Source organism: Vipera berus (genome assembly GCF_964194415.1).
Source record: "Vipera berus genome assembly, chromosome: 3".
In the NCBI taxonomy this organism is placed as follows: domain Eukaryota; kingdom Metazoa; phylum Chordata; class Lepidosauria; order Squamata; family Viperidae; genus Vipera; species Vipera berus.
Window position 1 is genome coordinate 190,024,153 of NC_138204.1, and position 18,727 is coordinate 190,042,879.

At 37.5% G+C, this 18,727-nt stretch overlaps 1 protein-coding gene across 1 annotated transcript in view; it reads right to left on the reverse strand.

Moving 5' to 3' along the window:
• Nucleotides 1-207: 207 nt before the first annotated feature.
• RUNX1T1 (RUNX1 partner transcriptional co-repressor 1) overlaps nucleotides 208-18,727 on the reverse strand; it is a gene marked incomplete at its 5' end in the record, with an annotated part of 150,994 nt that continues 132,474 nt past the window's right edge. The window contains 2 exon segments of the mRNA XM_081322724.1: nucleotides 208-2,685; nucleotides 15,737-15,927. Of these exon segments, the coding sequence (XP_081178850.1) occupies nucleotides 2,410-2,685; nucleotides 15,737-15,927 (467 nt within the window). The 3' untranslated portion in view covers nucleotides 208-2,409.

Sequence of the window (18,727 nt, forward strand, 5' to 3'; positions counted from 1 at the left end):
TGCAAGTTTCATTATTCAGTGCAATCAGAATCTGAACTGTCACTGAGCAAGTGGTTGGTAAGTTAGGACTATCTGTAATAGAAATATTTAAACAAAATGTCTTTAGCCACTGAGCCAGCCCTATAACTGAGGGAGTTCTCTGCATCCAGGCCTCTCCAATCCACTTTAACTGTATGGCACAATTTTTTTTTCCTGGAGAAAGTTTGAAATAAAAATATTTAGGAATGCCTTCTATAGTGGCATTCAATAAATATATTAAAACTAATTTATTGTGTGGCTTACTTGGTAGAAAAGCACATAACCATCTTATAGGTTGTTTACTTTTACAAATATTTCTGGCCTAGACAATGGACAATGAAGGGTTAAATGAGTGTACATTATGCCTTTGCTGAACATGTTTAACCTGCTGATAATTTGGAAAATAGAAATGATGCTTTCAGAACTCAGATTTTGGTCCATCAAATCAGTCTTTGGCTGACTTCCCTTTTTTTGTGTTTTTTTTTGTAATAATACTGTAATATAAACCTGGCATTCAGCAGTGTTAAAGCTGTCAATCTACATCTCAGCATTTGGAGCTCTATTCATCATAATTTCTATTTTGTAAAATCAGAAATACCGTACAACCTTACAGTGATAATGCATGCACTGCTTTTTATTAAAAAAGTATGATAGCCTGTTTTTTTATTTTTTATAAAATACATATTAATGGATTTTGCAAAAGAAAAAAAGAAAAAAACAAACAAACAAAAGAGGAGGGGAGAGAAAAATTAAAAAAAATAACCCACCACTATTCTAACCTACAGATAAATTCGGTGAAATGGCTCTAGCATCTTTAAAAAGAGTTTGCCCCAAAAAAGCATGCCTAGGAGTCATTATGACAGTGCAAAATACATTTATGTACATCCCTCTTAGAAAAACACCAATATGTTAGCATTCCAGGAAGCATGCTAGTTTTCAGAATGTTTTTCCCCCTATAAGAGAGTGAAATAGCAGCTCCGAAAGATAGCTTTTTTTCCTTTTCTTTTCTTCAGGAGAAATGAAAAAAAGGAGGGGGGGGTTTCTTTTTTTTCCTTTTTCTTTTGACCTTCTAGAGAAATATTACTACTACAGACAAATATAAAAGCAGCATAGAAAGTTTCTCACCTACTAGTAATAAAGAAGACTTAAATGTGAGCATAGTTAACTACAATGCATTTTCACATTTGCCCGAACACATTTACAAGGGAAAAAAAAACACAGTTGGGAAACCTCACAGGACAGAAGTGCTTTAACACCAAGAGAACTACTATATTTTTCCTTATTTTTATTATTTTTTTTTAAATTAAAAACCCAGACAGGATGAGATGGAAAGAATTTGGATGGGATCTGGAGCTGGAGTCACTGCATTGTCACCACCGCTGATACAAAAAGGAACAAGGTGAAACAGACCCGATGGTCTTCCTCTGTGGAAGCGTATAAAAAAAAGTGAAGGAAATTTCGAAGCTTTTTTTCCCCCTTTTTGAGAGGGGGAAGGATAGAGGCAGCTGGTTGATATTATAGCTGCCAAAATGCTAATTAACTGCAGGCTGTGTTCTTATTTCTGTTCTAAAAAAAAATACAAAACAAAACAGAAAAAAAATCCCCACCAAAAAACGAAACAAAGGACAGAAAAGAAGAGATCTTTGTGGTGATGGTATTTTTTTTCCTTTGCTGCTCTTTTAAGTCCTTCATCCCACTGCAATCATCTTCCATTTTTCATTCTGGTGACCTGGATATTATTATTTCATTCAGAAACAAGAAAAAAAATGAACATCTGTGTCTCCTTCCAATCTGCTGCACATCTGCGTGTTTTTGATACGGGTCTTCAGAGTTCAAGTCAGTAACCCACGGACGCTATTCATCTTTTTATTAAAATGTCTGCTGCTTTATCCAATGCTTAAGCCCATGAGGGGGTTTGTTTTCTTACTTGCTTACTTTCTCTCTCTCTCTCTCTCTCTCATTCTCTCTCTCTTTCTCGCAGTTAAAAAAAATCCATTTTTTGTTACAAAGAACATTGTGACTTTATATTATTAGCATTTTTGCTTTCAACAGCAATTAGCAATCTCTTGGTTTGCTGTTTGGTAAAGCATCGTGTTAATGAGGTCACCTAGTTTAAAATCCCAGCTACTGGAAAATAACAGGGAGGAGGTCAAATCTATCATTGTGTGTATGTTCTATCTTCTCTGTTTCCTAAAGAAAAGATATCTTTGTTATCCAGAATAAGTCATTATGACCCGATACTGGCCTTCTGGGTTTTGCTTCTACCTCAAGATACAATATAATTTCTTTTATAATATTGAAATGTGAAAGTTCAGTAGAAACCTTTGAGTATCTGAGGATGAGGATTTTGTTTTGTTTTCTATTTGTCTTTAAGTATTTTAAAGTTCAGTCTTAGCGAGGAGTTGACTCTATGGTGCTTGGAGTTCCAGGGGTATTTGACCTAGGAGTAGCTGCTGGTGGGGTGTCGATGGGGCTCCCGGCTCCACTATTTGGTGTTGCGGAGGAGCTGACTGCTGGTGTCTCCCCTTGTGGCTGGGCCTGTAGAGTCTGTCCACAGAGGTGGTGATGTTTCTCCCAGTCTTTATGTTGGCAGAATGAGCCACAGTAACGTGCAGTGTTGCAGCCACTGCAGGTTTCGCTGGCTTTACGGCCACAGTTCCAGCAACTCTGCATAGAAATGGGGCAAAAAGAACAAAGGATGTAAAAAAATTGTTGAGAAACTCTATGGGTAGAATGAGTATGAAGCTATCAATTTTGAGAAACTGTGTGAGGAAAGGAGAAAACTTCAAACCAGCTTTTACTGCACAGAGGAATATCTAAAATATTCAAATCTCAGCCATTTGACAGGCCAAAGCTAGGATCTCCTGTAGAAGGTTTGCTATAATAGCATATAGAATTTGGTAACCTTCCACTAGTGTATTTTTATGACATAAATCGATTCCCTATAACTGATTCAATTAAAAAATAATAGTGGTTAGAAACCACTGATATCTAACCTTTAGAAAGGAAATGCATCAGTTTTAAGAAACTCTTCCTTGAAACCAACAGTTTTGAATCCCACCAAAGACCCAAGCAATGCGCCAGCCATGGTCATTAAATGGAGGAAATGACATAATTAAGCTTTGGGGCATGCTTGGCTCAAAATGTTAAGGGAAGCACAAAAGCAAATAAAAAAAATCCATGTATTGATACATTATGAGGCAAGGTGGATTCCTAGTAGATACCTGGACACACCCATACTATTTTCTTTCTCTTCTTCCAGGATCTTCTTCCACTTTCCTGTTTTTCCTTGGAATTTGTGGTGGTCTCCTATTTTAAGGCTATCTAGGGCCAACCCTGCTTAATCTTCTGATATCAGAAAAAGTCAGTTAACTGCTGCTACCTGCTATGATCAAGATCACATAACGATAGAGTTTTCTGGAGTTTTGTAAAGGCCTTATTATATTTATGCAGCAGAGCAAAGGTATCAAGATTCAGTTTCATTGCAGCAATTGTCAATATTATAAAAAACTTGTCAAGGGAAATATTTTACAATTGTATTTTAATTTTATATCTCTATAAAAACCTCCATATACCAGACCTTGATGCAATAGATTTTGCATGCAGTGAACCAGATTTCTCTCATTCAATGGACATTCTGGAATACAATTAATCCACTAAAGCAAGGTTTCACTATATTATGCCTTCCTGAAGAAGCCAGGAGAAAAGCAACTGCAGAAGTTGCCTCAACAGGTTGTACACTACAGATAGTCCTTGACTTATAACTGTATAAGTTGTGCTGCTTGTTCAGTGGATTATCATGTGATCATGTAATTTTATGCCCTTTTTTGTGAGAGTCATTAAGCGAATACACTGCAATGGATTTTTTTTCTGGAAACTGGATTTAAATGTTTGTTTATGGCAAAAAAAACATTGTAAATTGTGGTCATGTGACTGTGGGAATGCTGAAATTACCCTAAATGTATGTTGGAACCTGGGTGTCCAAAATGCTATCACTTGATTATGGAAGGCAGAGTGGCTGCTGTAACTTCAAATTTGGGTTTAAGTAGCCCAGGGAGGTTGGCATAACTTTGAAAGGTCATTAAGAAACTGGTCATAAGTCAAGGACTTCCTGCAATGTCCTTAGCCTGAATAAGACTTCATGACTAACTGTCTGTTGCATAAAAAGGGGAAATGAATTTGCTACAGATTAGCACAGAAATCATGGTTTTCATGACTCTAACAGCAACATTAGATTTTTATGACAGTCATAAGCTATATAAGTGAGCTTAAATGGACTCCAGAAGATGGCAGAGGACAGGAAGGCCTGGAGGAACGTTGTCCATGGGGTCGCGATGGGTCGGACATGACTTTGCAACTAACAACAACAACAACAAAGCTACATAAGCCAACGGACCAAAAGAAAGCCAAAAACACCTCATTGCTGATCCCACAAAAGGTGTGTGTTTGTGGGAGGGAAAGGCTGTTTCCCTATCAAATTATTTTTTCCCTTAACTAGCCCACTTAACTAGCCCACCAAAATTCAGACAATGTGGTGCTCATGATGATTGGATAAAAACAGCAATTTGTGCAGTTTAAAAGCACCTGTACACTGTTGAACTAAAAGGAGAAATATTAAAGAAGATGGTACAGTGCTGGCTGATGAAGATTGGTAGCAGAATTTAGTCACAATGACCTAATTGCTTATTCTAATCCAGTGTTTCTGAACCTTGGCACCTTTAAGACCTATGGACCTCAGCTGGCTGGCTGGGGAATTCTGGGATTTGAAGTCCACAGGTCTTAAAAGTTGCCAAGGTTGAGAAACACAGAGGAAAGGGAAAAGCACTTTGTATGCAGTCCAGACATGATGGCATGTAGTAAGGAGGTGCACTCCAGAGAAGTAAGAGGCAATCAGTCTGGATGTGAAAGATTGTGAAAGAAAATCCTTCCTAATAGTTCACTGCGAACTATTAGGAAGAGTTTCCTTTCAATCTTTCAAAGGATGTTTACTTGGGATAAAATTTGTTGAGCACCATGCTTAAGTCTTTTTGCATTCCCTGAACCAACTAGATGGTCTTACATTTAGAATGTATTTTATGGCTTTTTAATTTATTATTAGAATTATTAATTTAATTCTCCTAATTCTATTTAATGATGGTAGTTGTATAAACTGAATGTATTGTAATTTAAATAATAATACTCATAAGATACACTCATAAGATAGCTTGTGATACTGTCCAAAGCGTAACATTTTGCATTCTAAAAGTATAAATACAAATCTCTTTCCTGAACTGAAAATGAGTTGGAAAAACCATTCCAGAATTTGAGAAATCATACTACTATGGTGGATTTTTCTGGCCTCCTTGAATTGATGAGTCATCAATAAATTTTCACAGTGGAATAGAGGCAAGGATATATTGCTGAAATCTCATTTTTTGTATTCAAAAACTTGTTGCTTAAGATACTGAAATTCTGTCCCTCTCTGTGTTTCATTCCAAAGTACAAGAATTCCTTGTTAAGCACAAAACCAGCTGATGGCATCTTAACATTTCTGCTCCCTGCCAAATAGAAAGCCACCAAAAGGATGCCTGCTGCTCCTTTCCCTCCAGCTTTACTATGCCAGCTGGATTACTGGAGCAAAGCCAGCTGATAACTGAAATTCCTAAACTACAACAGAAATCCCAATTACCAGGAAGAACAAAGGCCTAAGTCCAAAATACTGTTTTAAGGAAATTAAACATTTAATCGGAGTCAAGTGGCTTCTTTAGAAAACAGTCCTAGTGTAAGATATACTCTCTCTTTTTGGCACAGGAATGTTTTGGCAGATGCAAGAATAGTTAAGTGTCCAGTACTCATACAGTACCTCCTTTCCTTTCTCTTTGATAGATTGAATTCAGATGTATGCAGCATTTCTATTTAAACTCATACCGATTAAGTGTGCAGACTAAACCAGGTAATTACAAATGCATGAGCTAGGGATTAGGTGCTTTTTTTTTGGTATTCGCAGAAATTGTTCCCATCTTTTACAAACTCTTTTTAATAGGTGGAATTACTAGCACAGAGAAACAGATGTTTTTAGTGGTTCAATTGCAGGGAACATAGGCTCCTTGTCTGCCATCAGCTGCTTTTGATTCACTGTCCATGGTTTCAGGTTCATTCTGAGGATTGGAGGATAGTTCACTGCAATTTTACAATTATTTCATGGGCAGGGGGTTATCATGATGAAAAATTATAAAATCATAAACAATGGGACATTTCCAATAGATTTTGCGGAGTTTAGTTTGAAGCCCAGTTTGCAACCCATCAATATTGCAGCTGTATAGCTTGTATTATTTCAATGGAGCCAAAACAGAAACGTTATGGAAATCTCAGTGAAAGGAGACAGTGCTAGTCATTACTAATCAGTTTTATGTCTCTGAGGAGACTTCCCACATCAACACTCTCTGCTGGAAACCACCACTTGAGTGGATTTAGAATAACAATAATGTTGAAAGTTCTGCATCTAAAATTTCCAGGGTCTCCCTGTAAAGATAGACTCCTTGGCAACTTCATTTAAAAGGGTCATGGACCAGTAATGGTAAAGAACGTGGCCTGTGAAACTGAAGAGCTTCTCCAAAGCAGTTTGACAATATTGGGTCAGAGAGACAAATAGGGATATTTTCATGTCCTTCTAACAATGGTACAAACATGCCTTGGTAACTGTTTTTACATGATATAGCCTAGTAACATTTTCTTCATCTCACTGCCAGCCTATAGCTGAGAAAACTTAATATCCCTCTTCTCCTGACATCATTTTAGGTGTGGATAAGATCTAGCATCCTTAATAAATGATGTCATTGGTGACACTGTCAAAATGGGATCTAACCAACATTGGCCACTTGTGCACCGATGCACATCTCCCTTTCCATTCACTGGGCCCTCCCTCTACAGCGATTTTCAGTTGGGCTGTAGGAGACACATGGCTTCCATAGAGATATGTGATTCGATAATGCTTGACTTTTTTAAAAAATTCCATTCAATCGTGCCTGATTCTGACACTGCCTGGACAAGTCCCTACAGTTTTCTTAGCAAGCTTTTTCAGAAGTGGTTTGCTATTGCTTCTTTCCTAGGGCTGAAAGAAGTGGCTGGTCCAAGGTCACTCAGCTGGCTTTGTGCCTAGGGTGGGAATAGAACGCATGGTCTCCCAGGTTTTTTTTTTAGATTTTTTTTTAAACCCTGCCTTTTATTATTTCTGTAATAAATAATACTGTACACTGGATAACAAATCTATTTTATTGTAGGTTTCCCAGGCACAGCTACATTAATGGGCAAGTGTAAAAAAACACAAGTTTATTGCTATTAGTCAATTGATTTGAAGCCTTGGTGAAAACATATTGAGGTTAAAAACTAGCCAGACATAGGCATTTAATGTTTGGATAAAATTGTAGATTGTAGCTTGAAGCAATATGAAAAATAGCAAGGAAAGATATATTAGTCTTGTTCTCTTTGGCTTCTGTTATATCTGTAAGGGACCAATATTCAGAAAGTATTGTTTAATGGCAATAGACAAGAAGAGAGGCATTTCTTGTTATTCACTAGCCATTTCTTCTAAGGAAGTATTAAGACTAGTTTAGTACTTCTAGCAAAAGGTTCCCCAAATTTTGACACAGTGGCCAATCAGGGCATTGTGAAGGCAAAAATTCTCATCAACTTGCATACCCTCCTTCTGGGTCTTAAATCATGGTTCTGCCCTGAGTGCCTCTCTAGGTGTCTCTAAATCTTAACTGCAATCATTGTCTCAGCATGTACAATCTCACAGCTGTCTAAAACAACTGTAATAGTAAACATATTTCTTGTGCAAAACCCTGCCTGTGCATTGAGGTGTGTGCTGTTGACTGTAGCCTGAGCCTCTTTGGATGTGAATATAAGAGCCTATATATAGAACAATGAAGTGCTACCTATAGATGTATAGATATCAAGTCCTATCTATAAACACATGCTTCAATCAATGTTAATGGCACTAAAATGTCCTTAACTTTTGCTGGATCTGATCTAAGATTTCTTAAAAACCCTGGATAAACAATAATGTTCTGTCTGTCTTCCATGATGCCCTTGGAATCAATGCAGAGAGAAAAAGTTGTAAGAACATGAGTCCTCCCATTAAAATCTATTCACGCTGCTATTTTGTTTTACCGATAGTTGCAACTCTAAAGTACTGATTCCAGTCTTTACAATCTTCATTTTTACATCATACACATATACTCAGGACATTCACTTCTATGGTAATCAGTGTTATTCAAAGCACAGGAAAAGAGTAAGAATTAATAAGTCAAAGAAGTTAAAAGCAGGAGATAAGAAAAATGACCCCCTTCATGGATTACTGCCTTGTCGTGGCGAAGGGGCTTGCGTAATTCAATGAAGCTATGAGCTATGCCGTGCAGGGCCACCCAAGACGGACAGGTCATAGCAGAGAGTTCTGACAAAATGTGATCCACTGGAGAAGGAAATGGCAACCCACTCCAGTATCTTTGCCATGAAAACCCTATGGACAGTACCAAAAGGCAAAACGATATGACGCTGGAAGATGAGCCCCTCAGGTCGGAAGGCGTCCAATATGCTACTGGGGAAGAGCAGAGGGCTAGTACTAGTAGCGCCAGAAAGAATGAAGCGACTGGGCCAAAGCCGAAAGGACGCTCGGCTGTGGATGTGTCTGGTGGTGAAAGGAAAGTCCGATGCTGTAAAGATTTTTTCTCCATAGGAACCTGGAATGTAAGATCCATGAATCAAGGAAAGCTGGACGTGCTCAAACAAGAGATGACAAGACTGAACATCGACATCTTAGGTATCAGCGAACTAAAATGGACAGGAATGGGTGAATTTAATTCAGATGACCATCAGGTATACTACTGCGGGCAAGAATCCCTCAGAAGAAATGGAGTAGCCTTCATAGTCAATAAAAGAGTAGGAAAAGCAATACTGGGATACAATCCTCAAAATGACAGAATGATCTCAGTTTGAATCCAAGGCAAACCATTCAATATCACAGTAGTCCAAGTCTATGCCCCAACCACCAGTGCTGAAGAGGATGAAATTGACCGGTTCTATGAAGCCCTACAGCACCTTATAGAACTAACACCCAAAAATGATGTTCTTATCATCATGGGGGATTGGAATGCTAAAGTAGGAAGCCAAAAGATAACCGGAATAACAGGCAAGTTTGGCCTTGGAGTACAAAATGAAGCAGGGCACAGGCTGATAGAATTTTGTCAAGAGAATACGATGGTCACAGCAAACACTCTTTTCCAACAACCCAAGAGACGGCTCTACACATGGACATCACCAGACGGTCAACACAGAAATCAGATTGACTATATGCTCTGCAGCCAAAGATGGAGGAGCTCTATACAGTCAGTAAAAACAAGACCAGGAGCTGACTGTGGCTCAGACCATGAGCTTCTCATTGCAAACTTTAGGCTTAAACTGAAGAAAGTAGGGAAAAGCACTAGGCCACTCAGGTATGAATTAAATCATATCCCTGTTGAATATACAGTAGAGGTGACAAATAGATTTAAGGAATTAGATCTGATAGACAGAGTGCCTGAAGAACTATGAACAGAGGTTCGCAACATTGTACAAGAGGTAGCAACCAAAACCATCCCAAAGAAAAAGAAATGCAAGAAAGCAAAATGGCTGTCTGAGGAAGCTTTGCAAATAGCTGAGGAAAGGAGGGAAGCGAAAGGCAAGGGAGAAAAAGAAAGATACTCCCAATTGAATGCAGAATTCCAGAGAATAGCTAGAAGAGATAAGAATGCCTTCTTAAATGAACAGTGCAAAGAAATAGAAGAAAACAATAGAATAGGGAGGACCAGAGATCTTTTCAAGAAAATTGGAGTGATGAAGGGAACATTTCATGCAAAAATGGGCATGATAAAGGACCAAAACGGCAGGGACCTAACAGAGGCAGAAGAGATTAAGAAGAAGTAGCAAAATTACACAGAAGAACTATACAAGAATGAGCTTAATGTCCCTGATAATCACAATGAGGTAGTCACTGACCTCGAGCCAGACATCCTAGAATGTGAAGTGAAGTGGGCCTTAGAAAAGCTGAGCAACAACAAAGCTAGTGGAGGTGACAGTATTCCAGCTGAGCTATTCAAAATCTTAAAAGACAATGCAGTAAAAGTGCTACACTTAATTCGCCAGCAAATTTGGAAAACTCAAGAGTGGCCACAGGATTGGAAAAGATCAGTTTACATTCCAATTCCAAAGAAAGGCAGTGCCAAAGAATTTTCAAACTATCACACCATTGCACTCATTTCACATGCTAGTAAAGTTATGCTTAAAATCCTACAAGCTAGACTCCAGCAGTATGTGGATCGAGAACTACCAGAAGTACAGGCAGGATTTCGAAGAGGCAGAGGAACTAGAGATCAAATTGCCAACATACGCTGGATCATGGAGAAAGCTAGAGAGTTCCAGAAAAACATCTACTTCTGCTTCATTGACTATGCTAAAGCCTTTGATTGTGTGGATCATAACAAACTGTGGCAAGTTCTTAAAGAGATGGGAATACCAGACCATCTTATTTGTCTCTTGAGAAACCTATATGTGGGCCAAGAAGCAACAGTGAGAACTGGACACGGAACCACTGACTGGTTCAAATTTGGGAAAGGAGTCCGGCAAGGCTGTATACTGTCACCCTGCCTATTTAACTTATATGCAGAGCACATCATGAGAAAGGCAGGGCTAGATGAATCAAAAGTTGGAATTAAGATTGCCGGAAGAAATATCAGCAACCTAAGATATGCAGATGATACCACTCTAATGGCAGAAAGTGAAGAAGAACTAAAGAGCCTCTTGTTGCGGGTGAAGAAGGAGAGTGCAAAACTTGGGTTGAAACTTAACATTAAGAAAACCAAGATCATGGCACCTGGGCCTCTCAATTGCTGGCAAATAGATGGGGAAGAAATGGAGGTAGTGACAGATTTTATTTTCCTGGGCTCCAAGATCACCGCAGATGGAGACTGTAGCCAAGAAATTAAAAGACGCTTGCTCCTGGGGAGGAAAGCCATGGCAAATCTAGACAGCACACTAAAAAGCAGAGACATCACCCAGTCAACAAAACTGCATATAGTCAAGGCTCTGGTCTTCCCAGTTGCAATGTATGGCTATGAAAGTTGGACCATAAGAAAGGCTGAGCGCCAAAGAATTGAAGCCTTTGAACTGTGGTGCTGGAGAAGACTCCTGCGAGTCCCTTGGACTGCAAGGCGATCAAACTGGTCAGTCCTAGAGGAGATCAACCCTGACTGCTCTTTAGAAGGCTAGATCCTGAAGCTAAAACTCAAATACTTTGGCCACCTAATGAGAAGGAAGGACTCACTGGAGAAGAGCCTAATGCTGGGAAAGATTGAGGGCAAGAGAAGAAGGGGACAACAGAGAATGAGGTGGCTGGATGGAGTCACTGAAGCAGTAGGCGTGAGCTTAAATGGACTCCAGAAGATGGTAGAGGACAGGAAAGCCTGGAGGAACGTTGTCCATAGGGTCGCGATGGGTCGGACACGACTTCGCAGCTAACAACAACAACAACAAAGAAAAATGACAAAGAAATCCAACTAGACTGACTTTATACCAATACTGTTCAGTCGTCCTCTCCACAGTTTTCTATTCTGCTTCTGGATTCAGTCCTTAAGCAGAATAGACTGGGTTTAGTGAATGCTTGGGGTTTGTCTGCATAACAAAGCCTATTTTACTTTCTTTGCTTATATTTGCATATATCCAAGCTCTGTTGAAACATATTTTGTTTCATTTTACTATTACAACATAATCTTAATTCTGAAAGTGTGCACCACTTCAGCTGATTCCAAATGCTACAAACATATGCAGGGATGAATATAATTTTTTTTAATCTGTTTTTAACTTTTGTATCTCTGTTTTTTTAATCACCCTGTAAACCGCCCTGAGTCCTTTGGGAAAGGGCGGTATATAAATGTAATAAAATAAATAAATAAATAAATAAATATTATTAACCATATTATTAAGAACTGAAGAAGCTTCTTGGATGAGAAGCGAAAAATTTTCAAGGAAAAATAAAGAAAGTCCAGTTATTAACCACAAACATTTTTGGGGAGTACCTTTAGTTTCCTGCTAAAAAGGCTTCGCTGGCTACTTGGTCTGCTTTTTGTCATAGTGATCACAGCTGTTTATGAACTGCATGCCTTGTTTTAAAGACATTGAGAAAATTAAATGTCTTTCAAAAAGACTGCAGTACTGAAGCATTGGAGTATCTTCCTTTTTGATAATTGCATATGACAATTTATGAGATTTATATCCCATCTCTCTCCTCCAAGAGCTCAAATCTTGTTAGACAGGCTTTACATTTTATCCTTGCAGCAACAACCCTGTGATGTAGGTTGGACAGGGGGAAAGAGAGACCAAAGGTCCAAAATTATTAAATAGGTTCGTTGGCTGAAGGTGAATTACAATTACAAAATCTTAACCACTATATCCCCATGGGTTATCTTCGCATATAAAGTATACATTATATCTCTACTTCCCTCTCTGTCTCAAGGTAGGATAATAATTCAGCTTTCCCGGACCTCGAGCCCTCTAGAACTATTTAGTCTGTATTTCCCTGATGTCTCTATTGGCTGGAAATTCTGGAATTTGTATTTTCAACATACAATGGAATGGTTGCGACTTTAAACATCACATTCACAAATAAACTGCCTTGGCATTAGTGAAGTACATAATGCCAATACATTTTAATTTATATCAAATTTAATTCTACAGAAGATTTGCTAAGAATGACATTTCTCTTTCATACGCATACACACAAACAGACACACATTTATTCTTAGTGGGTTTTTTTTTAGGAAACTTTCAGATGTTGTAAATCAATTCCTTGTGTCTCTTCTTCATTCATCTGCTATACATTAAGTTGAAACTCTGGGCATCTAGTCATTTCCCAATAGCCTTTCATCTCTGGTGATGCCTGGGACCAATTAAAATCTTTCTCTCCCTTAAATAAAGGATGTGTATTGCTCCATGCTGTATAGTTTGCCTGTGATTTTTGCCGCTTCTTTCAGGATGGAGCAAGGACTTAATTTGAATTTTTGCACCTAGATCACTCTAGATGTTACCAACTTACTAAACACATTAAATACCATGCTTAGAATAATTAAAACTGTGTAAATATTTCAAAATAGATAAATCATGTGAAATATTTCACTGCTATTGTCTTATAAAGATCTTAATTTAGTATTTAAAAATTATTGAAAACTACTCTCAAAAATTTTGGCACATGTAAAAAAATACGAGGAAAAGAAAGACCATAACAAAAATCGCCCATCAATGTTAAGCTGAAAGAAATTATACTTAGCATCTGTTTATTGGGGGCAGGTTTAATCAAGACTTCCCTTTCCGCATGGATTTTAACATTTCTTTTTTCTCTGAAAGACACAAGAATTCATTTTATCCAAAACACTTTAGGATTTGCAACAGAATATATGATCCTTCCTCTGTATCCTTACTTCCTGTTATATATGGTGCCATATGTGCCCCACAAAAGCTTTCACTGACATCTTCCAGCTTGAACTAAGGTTTATCATCATTGTCCCTAATTTACTCTTTGTTGCTCTTTGAATCTGTTTTCTTCTGCCAGATGCTGTTTTCCCACCATTCCCTTTACAGAAAATCCTGCAGCTGAAGTAACAGATTCCAGTTAAGGAAAGGATCTCACAAATCTGATAACATCTTTCGTTTGCATTCTAAAAACCTCATTCTTCATTGATCATACAAGCATATACTAAATGTCCTATTTTTAGGACTTTTAGTATACTTATACAAAATGGTTTATTTTCTACTGCAATAGATGCCTTTTCTATTTGTTGGAAAGTATTTGAAATGCAATCTATTTTTGAAATTGTTTTAACTATTATACACAGTTTAAATACAAGCCTAAACTAGTTAGAAATCATCAATATAAGATTAATGTTAATGTAACTCTAGGCACAAGATGACATTCCCTCCCCATTCTTTTATTATTCATTATGCCTATGAATATGTCCATCCTATCTACATTATGGAGGAACCAGCATGCAATCACAAAATAAAATAAGAAAATTGATAGTAGCATTTGCAGTGGCTGCATTTTAGCACACTGTGGAATACATGAAACCAGAAGGAAACATGAACTCAATAGATATGATCTAAATACCTTTAAAACTATTTTAATATTTGCATTGGAGAATTCAAAATATCCTTACTTCAAAGTCCTGTTCCATTAACTTAGTGGGATTACTCCATAATCAGTGTGCACAACATTGCAATCTCAAGCTGAGATAATGACACTCTTAATTTTATCTTAGAGTTCAATTTATAGTTTGCATTTTTTTTCTTCCATCATGTCCGATTCTCAGAGACTATCTGGAAAAACTCTGCAGTTTTTTAAAAAGTGGATTCATATCGCCTCCTTCTTAGGGCTGAGAAAAAGCGAGTGATTCTAGTTTACCCAGCTGGTTTCATGCCCAATGCAGAACTAGAACTAATGGTCTTCTGGTTTCTAGCCTAATAATGCCTTAACTACACCAAATTGGATCAAACTTTGTATTATATAGTTTCAAAGTTCACCCCAGTGAAGAGAATGTAAAGTACAAGAGTTAGGAGATACCACTGTCAATCATAACAAACAAAGGAATGTTTTGGCTTGTTATATGGCAACTCATTTGAACCTAAGGCATCTAAGGCTGTGTGCAATTACTTGATTTTAGAAATGGTTGGCTACTACCTCCTTCCTGAGGCTGAGAGAGAATGAATGGCCCAAAATCACAAAATTCACTTTTGTGCCTAAGAGAGTGAGGTTTCCCTACTCCAAGTCCAGTTCCTAAACCTTTAGACCAAATTGGCTCTCAGCTAGTAAACATACGGTATTCAAAAAAATAAAATCAATCAGATTTATTATTGCAAAATTATTTAATCTGTCAAGGAGGATAATGTACAAATGAACCTTCCATTTGGAAGTCCTGTAGCCATTGTGATCAGCACCAGCCCTGTCTTCTCTGCTTTTTTTTCTTTTTCTATGCTAGCCAAGTTCAAAAGAGGGTGAAGGAGAAAATGAGGAAAACTAAGAATGGTTAAAGCTCTGCATTTTATTTCATACACATGAATTCTGGGATGTGCATTTTTTAAAATTACTCAACGATCAGGAGAAATCCTCCTCCTCCTTCTCTTTCTTCTATAGACTAGAAAGTTCCTGATAAAGTACGGACTTGCTAAAACTTCCATTGTCAATTCTGATAATGTATTATTTACCTTTTACTTATTACTGTGTCCATACTACTTTATCTTCAGCAAGGAATAGGCGAGACAGCAGGCTCAAAGAACAACCAGTTTATTGTAGTGCGGAACCGGGTGCTTGACAGGTTTTCTGCACCGCTATTTATACTCCAGCTGGCATGCTGGGGACCAATCAGAAACTTGCCGGTTTCCCACGGATTGCGAGGTCCAATCCGCGGCGGCTGGTTTAGACAGCCGGAGCTGCAACATTAGCCGCGCTTGCTCAGTCGCCGCAGTTTGACAGTTGACAGCTGTCAGACTGCTGCGCCTGCACGAAGCTAAGGCAGCTTTGACCGCTGTCAAAGCTGCCGTGTATTCCGGCCGGTTTACCTCATAACTAGAGAACGTATTAACCCAAACACATAAATACATAACACATACTTTTTGGACACAGATATGGCCTTATTCTTCACAATAAAATTCTCACCTCACTAGAATCCTCTTGCTGATTGATCACAGCTAGTGCATCCTCTGCAGCTTGTCGCTTGGCCTCTGCCACTGTGCGCTCCATTTTAGCTCTTTCTGAAGTAATCATATCATGGGCTTTCCGTTCTGCCTCTGACACTGCCTTCTGCAACTCAGTCATTGCTTGCCGTTTTACTTCATTGACTGCTTCCTCTGTAAACACAGTAAGAATTTTTTCTTGGTTCAGCAGGAACAAGATCCAAAGACAACTGGTTTTTATGCACAAAAGTTAATTAGATTATGGAAGCTACTGATCTATATAATGTAAATATTCTATAAATGTCCTTAAATTCAAAGAGCACATAACACCAGCAACTAAACCATAGAACACATTTCTAGCCTTTTAATATATCGGGGTCCCAATGGGGATGTTCTATGCTGGAGATGGTATCAGCAAAGTAATATTCACAAAGCTATTATAATAAATTTCGATGTACAAATCTTTGCTCCAGAAATGTAGATCTATAACTGGAATGAAAAGAGGACATATTAGTTACTGGATGAAGAGAGAAATAGAGAATGATTAATTTTCATAAAAATGGGTGCATAATCCCCAGGGGACAAAATAACACATAAATGGTAGAAAAACTTCATAGAGATTTGTGTAAATGCACTTTATTAGAAATTTATTTAAACTCTGATGTCAAATACAGTACTTGTACCACAGAGGCTTGGCAGAACAAAAAAGAACAAAATTGGCACAAGTCTAGATTTCATAGTTAAAATAGTTTCTGTGGGACTTTGGTGGTGGTTGAACTTAATGGTGTTAGTGGTCTTTTTCAAATACCATTCTAGAGATCAGTGCTTTAGAACAATGCAAAGAGAGTTACCATGTCTTCCATTTAAATTAGCTAGCAGAAATTATCATAATACGTTATTCTTTTTCACAGTGTATAACTTGATTTGTCGTCAATGAGCTGACTGCGTTTTGTTTGATGCAAGAGAAGTGGAAGATTTCATGTATTCAACTGACAACTAAAACAAGTGATTTAAAAAAAAAACACTAACTACTCTAATTAACAAGGAAACTATCCTCCCTCTGATTTAGTGTATCTAATTTTCATCTTTATTCAAAGCAAAATGACAATGATTAATTGAAAATTTAATAAGCACTAATTATTAACTTGGCAAATGTAGTACCAATTAACACTCTATTAAAACTAATTATGACAAGTTTCATTGAAGTATTTGCACTTAATTGTTTCACCCACTTAAGAAGCACCTTAATTAAATGTTCTGTTTAATTAAAAACATAAGATTTCTAATAAAAATGTTTAACTGTAAAATAAAAATATTTGAGTTACAAATGCTCAGTGGTTATAGTGAGATGTACATTATCTTCCAGTACCATAAATTTAGTTCTCTTTATCTGATGCCATCCTATTCTTAAATTTATCTGAATTAAAGGCTATGAATTAGGAATTCTTATTTGAGATTAAGTCTCAATGGATCCAATGAGACTTATTTGTATGAATATAAGCATATAATTGTGCCTTCATTAACTGCATAGACTGAGCACCTTGAACCTGCATTGCGTATGCTTAAACCTTTTGGATGAAGAACATCAAAACTTCCATCTCATCAAAACTTGTATTTGTGTCAATAGAAGTCTGATTTTATATGTGATATTTGAAAAGTCCTCATTAAATTCAACTTGGATACATGACATGATTTACATAAATCTTTTAAATCCTAGCTATATTCTTGATTCAGAGAGCATTCATTTTATGAGAGCAACATTATTGAAAACATATCTATCTATCTATCTATCTATCTATCTATCTATCTATCTATCTATCTATCTATCTATCTATCATCTATCTATCTATCTATCTATCTATCTATCTATCTATCTATTATCTATCTATCTATCTATCTATCTATCTATCTATCTATCTATCTATCTATCTATCTATCTGTATCACTTCTAGACAGCTGAAAAATGTAAGACATTTCAGTGACCCAATTCGAATAAATATTTATTGGCCTAATAAACCAAAACATTAACATATTTTTTATAGTAGCGTGTAGGCAGTTCTGCTACAATAGTACACTATTCAGACAATAGTGTGTCTGAATATATTCAATTGACCAAGTTGTCCATATTCTTCAAAGTAGGAAATTGTCAGGTGTAGAACCTTTCTCTAAGAAGTGTAAGGGGTAGATGCCTTCTCTTTCTGTATCTTCTCACTCTAAAAATATTTTTTCCACTGTTGTTTGTTAAGTTGATAACTTAAGTTGATAACTTAATCTATAGGAATGTGTGGAAAAAATATACAAAAAACTGGAACAGGTTTTTGGAACTATAATTTTCTACTATCTTTAAGGAAAAGTATTGATCCATCTGATAATTCCAAATAGTGATCATGCATTACATGTGGCACTTTCTGTCTGGAACACATGGTTATTAATATCATATTCACCATCATATTCAAGATGGACAGTATTTAATATTTATTTGTTATGTAATGTAGGGATAGAGGGACGCAGTGGCTCAGTGGGTTAGGACGCTGAGCTTGTTGATCAGAAGGTCGGCAGTTTGGTGGGTCGAATCCCGAGTGCCGTGTAACAGAATGAGCGCCTGTTACTTGTCCCAACTTCTGCCAACCTAGCAGTTCGAAAGCACCTAAAAATGCAAGTAGAAAAATAGGGACCACTATGCTGGGAAGGTAACAGTGTTCCGTGCGCCTTTGGTGTCTAGTCATGCTGGCCACATGACCACGGAGACGTCCTCGGACAAGCGCTGGCTCTTCGGCTTTGAAACGGAGATGAGCACCAGCCCCTAGAGTTGGAAACGACTAGCACGCATGTGTGGGGGAACCTTCACCTTCACCTTCAATGTAGGGATGTGGGTCTATACATATGTTGTATATAGTATGTTTAGGTGTGTGTCATGTATGTGTTTCACTTTGAGAGCGGGCAACTAATTTCATTTTTGATATGTGCCATTGTG